This window comes from Empidonax traillii, unplaced genomic scaffold (genome assembly GCF_003031625.1).
Source record: "Empidonax traillii isolate 1590-97213 ecotype Southwest subspecies unplaced genomic scaffold, ASM303162v1 scaffold375:size1330703, whole genome shotgun sequence".
NCBI classification, from domain to species: Eukaryota; Metazoa; Chordata; class Aves; order Passeriformes; family Tyrannidae; genus Empidonax; species Empidonax traillii.
Genome location: NW_020955568.1, coordinates 997,545 through 1,001,229, shown reverse-complemented (window position 1 = coordinate 1,001,229; position 3,685 = coordinate 997,545). Strand labels below are relative to the sequence as shown.

Below are 3,685 nucleotides of genomic sequence, written 5' to 3'. Positions count from 1 at the left end.
CCCCGGACCCCAACCCATCCCCTGAGCCACCCCGGACCCCAACCCATCCCCTGAGCCCGGCACAGGGGATCCGGGACCCCAACCCATCCCCTGAGCCCGGACCCCGGACCCCAATCCATCCCCTGAGCCCGGCACAGGGGGTCCTGGGCCATCCTGGACCCCAACCCATCCCCTGAGCCTGGCACAGGGGGCCCTGGGCCACCCCAGCACACACCTGACACCACCTGTTCCACCAACCCACCCCTGACCACCTTGGGCCTGAGGCCAGCTCTCCATCTCGGCCCCTGATGCATTTTCTCAGGAAGATCCTGGTGGATTTGCAGGGAATTTATGGAAGTTTCAGTGCCTCTGACAGGAGGCTTCTGCATGAGTGATGGCCTGGAGGCATCAACAGCCACATCTAAACCCATAAGGTGACACTTCTGTTTGGCAGGAGACAGGGGTCCCTCCACCACCCACTGCACAGCTGGGGAGAGCACCAGCAGCCCCCACTTCTGCCATCAAACCAAGACTTGCCTGCTTTTAATGGGTACCAGCAATTCCAGAGATTAAACAGACAAAAGATGGAAGAGCAGAGACATCACATTGAAAACAACCCCTATTCACTATTACTCTTACCTTCCCTAAATCATATGGATCAGTTCTCCAAATATTTATTCACGGTTTCAATTTATACAAACTGTGGTTCAACTAGAGTAATGAAGTAATTCAGAATTGTGTATCTGTGCATAATTATTAATCAGTGCATGATTTTGCTGAAGTTTCATTTTTCCTTGTCAAAGAGTTTTAGAGGCAGAATTGCAATACAAAATGGCAGCTGAGGGAGGGGCAGCACATGCTGCTAACACCGGCCCCAGTCCACACCTCCACCCAAAAAGGCCCCCGTTTCCGTTACCTTTGCGGTTCATTCCCATCTGGAGGCATTTGAGCAGCCGGCAGTACTGGCACCTGTTGCGCTGCTTGCGTGACATGACGCAGTTCTTGTCCCGGCTGCATCTGTAGACCCGCTTGTTGCAGATGCTCCGCTTGAAGAAGCCCTTGCAGCCCTCGCAGGAGATGATCCCATAGTGCAGCCCCGTCGCCCTGTCCCCGCAGATCAGGCAGGTTCGCTGATCCACCCGCTCATCTGCAAGGCGAGAGCAAAGACACTGAGGTGGACAAACCGGCGTCACCGCGGGATCCCAAGCTCTCCTGAGGGGATGGGGAAGGTTCGGCACGCCAAGGCCTGCCCGGACAGACACCTGTGAGGCCAAGCACGGCACTGGCTCATCCAGAAACCTGGAAAGGGAAAAAGGGTCTAAGGCGTCCCATCCTCAACTGCACAGAGCAGGGTGTGTAAATACAGGAACTGTGCTGGGCACACACCAGTGACTGCACAATCCTGTCACACCTCACGTGTTCTGGGGGCAAGCACCTCCGGGCTTCAGAAAGCCCCACAGCACAAGTCACTGCCCAGAACCAGTGAACATCATTACAGAAACCATTGTACAGTCAAGCCACAGTGATATGATTCTACTGATCCTTTTCCAAATCTTTGGAAGACCTATGGACAACAAAAACTGTAAATTGCAGGGCTCCCCACAACAGGAGTTGTCACATTAAATTCAGAATTTTAAGCCTCTAACCCTGCCTGTGAGAGAGTGCAGGGACGATGCTCGGTTCAGTGAGATCTCCAGACAAAGATGTCAAACAGAAAGGAAGGGAGGCCTAAACCTTGGTCCACACCAACAGCCATCTAGCTTAAAATAATGCCAGCGAGTTGCACCAGAAGCTTTGCCCGTAGCAGACGTTTCACACCCAGCAGTTTAACCCCTCGCACACCAGGCCAAGCTGCCTTCAACCCCCACCCTGCATTTTAACCCATTAATATCCCAGCAGCTGCACACAGAGCTGCAGTGCGTGGGTGGGGTTATTCCAGCACATTCAGGTTCACACAAAGCTGCAGTGTTCCAGTACTCTCCACGGGGTGGCTTTCCCAAATGTGAAACAGGCACTACCCAGATGATTGGAACCCCCTGGCCCAGCAAGGCAAAGGCACCAAGGAACAGAAAGGAACCACGCTGCTGTCTCTCACTCAGTCATTTCCTAGGGATGGTGGTTAAACCAGATTGTTTCCAGTGCTGTTCGGCGTAAAGGCAGGACGGTGCCTTTGCCAGCAGGCAGAAATGCCCACGGCTGAAGCAGGACCCGGGAGGTGGCACTGGGAATGGAAAAGCTCAGGCTGGGCAGACACACAATTGCACAAATCCACATCATGTCTGGGGTGCTGCCCACACCCTCTGCTCCCCCTTGGATACAGACCTCGAGAAAGCCCAACTTCGGGGCAGCGCTGGCTCGTGAAGATGAGCTGGGTCAACCTCACTTCAGCATGACAGCAGCCTGGCTTCCCTCACTTGGATTTGGCATGGGAGTTTCCTGAGACAAAGGTGTTTATCTACAGGATGGATTTTTGGAGCAGCAGGAGGTAGGAGTCACAGCAAAGTCCTCTCCAGCCTTGATAAAGGCTAAAGAAGCTGACAAACCAGGGTGTAGCTTCTTACTACTGCAGAATATGTGAATGCAACAGAAATTAATGAGCCAAACGTACTGGGATCAGAAATGAAACCAGTATTCAGTTACACAAGCCAAGTAAAAATCTAAAGCAGCTGTTCCTACTCACAAGCAGCTTTCTCCAAAGCTTAAACCTAGTAGAAAGCAGAACCAATCTGAGTTAATCTCTAAAAGGTTTGCTATGCACAGCACACACATTTGCACTGTTCTGCAAAATTCACTGTTCTAAAACCTTAAACCAGAAGGATGAACGAAGGAAACACAAATTTTAACTGAAGAAATGATCCTGGTTCACACCAAAACATTCCCAGTTTTACAGGACAGACCACCTCAGGTATGTGCTGAGCCCAAAGGAATGTGGGTGCATTTCAGGCGCGGGGCTATCTGAGCATCTCTGAAGGGAGGCAGCTAAACATGACTTTGTAGTCACCACGTGCATAATCTCCACCTTCAGCAATCTGATAAACGAGGGGAGGGGGCTGGGGATTAGCCAGGACACAGGAGTCCTCTATCTGCAGGGTTTAGCTCAGCCTCAGCTTAACTCCCGGCCCTCCCCCTGCTCCCACAGCAGTGCCATAAATCCCGGGGTCAGCAGCAATGCCGTGCAGGATGAGGGGCTGTGGGAAGCACACCTGGCCAGGGCAGGGAGCACAGGGATGGTGGCAGTGCCAGGCACAGCACCCCGTGCCGGACCCGGATGGCGAGGACGTCAATGAGGGCTCATTTCCAGGCACGGCTTTTTTGTTGTGGGAAGAATAGGGCCGTCACCCGGCCAACGTGGGAAGCCTGGATGATTAAAGCAAGGGGGAATCAGAATCCTTGCCGGCCGTGCCCATCTCCCCGGAGCAGGGCGAGGTGCTGGGAATGGCCCCATCCCCACAGTAACTGCCCATGCCTCCAGCACAGACTGTTCTTGGGTGCATTTCCAGATTAAAATTTGCCACAAAGCAGCGTCACTCACCATGAACAAAGGCACAGACCCCAGGGACCGCGGAGGTGTCCCCACAACCCGCACACTGACGCTCAAACAGAACTGGGAGATGAAAAATGATGGCCTACACCAAGTCTTAGGGGTTTAGATGTTTAAAAAATTCTGCAGGGACCATGGCCAGGCCCACATTGTTCCCCTGTGCCC

General features: G+C 53.2%; 1 protein-coding gene across 3 annotated transcripts in view; it reads right to left on the bottom strand.

The window, feature by feature from the left end:
* The window catches only part of NR6A1 (nuclear receptor subfamily 6 group A member 1), a 70,171-nt gene that overhangs the window by 12,001 nt on the left and 54,485 nt on the right, over positions 1 to 3,685 (bottom strand). For all 3 annotated transcript variants that reach the window (XM_027892944.1, XM_027892945.1, XM_027892946.1), the window contains one exon: positions 896 to 1,126. In XM_027892944.1, the coding sequence (XP_027748745.1) occupies positions 896 to 1,126 (231 nt within the window). The remainder of the gene's footprint in view (positions 1 to 895; positions 1,127 to 3,685) is intronic.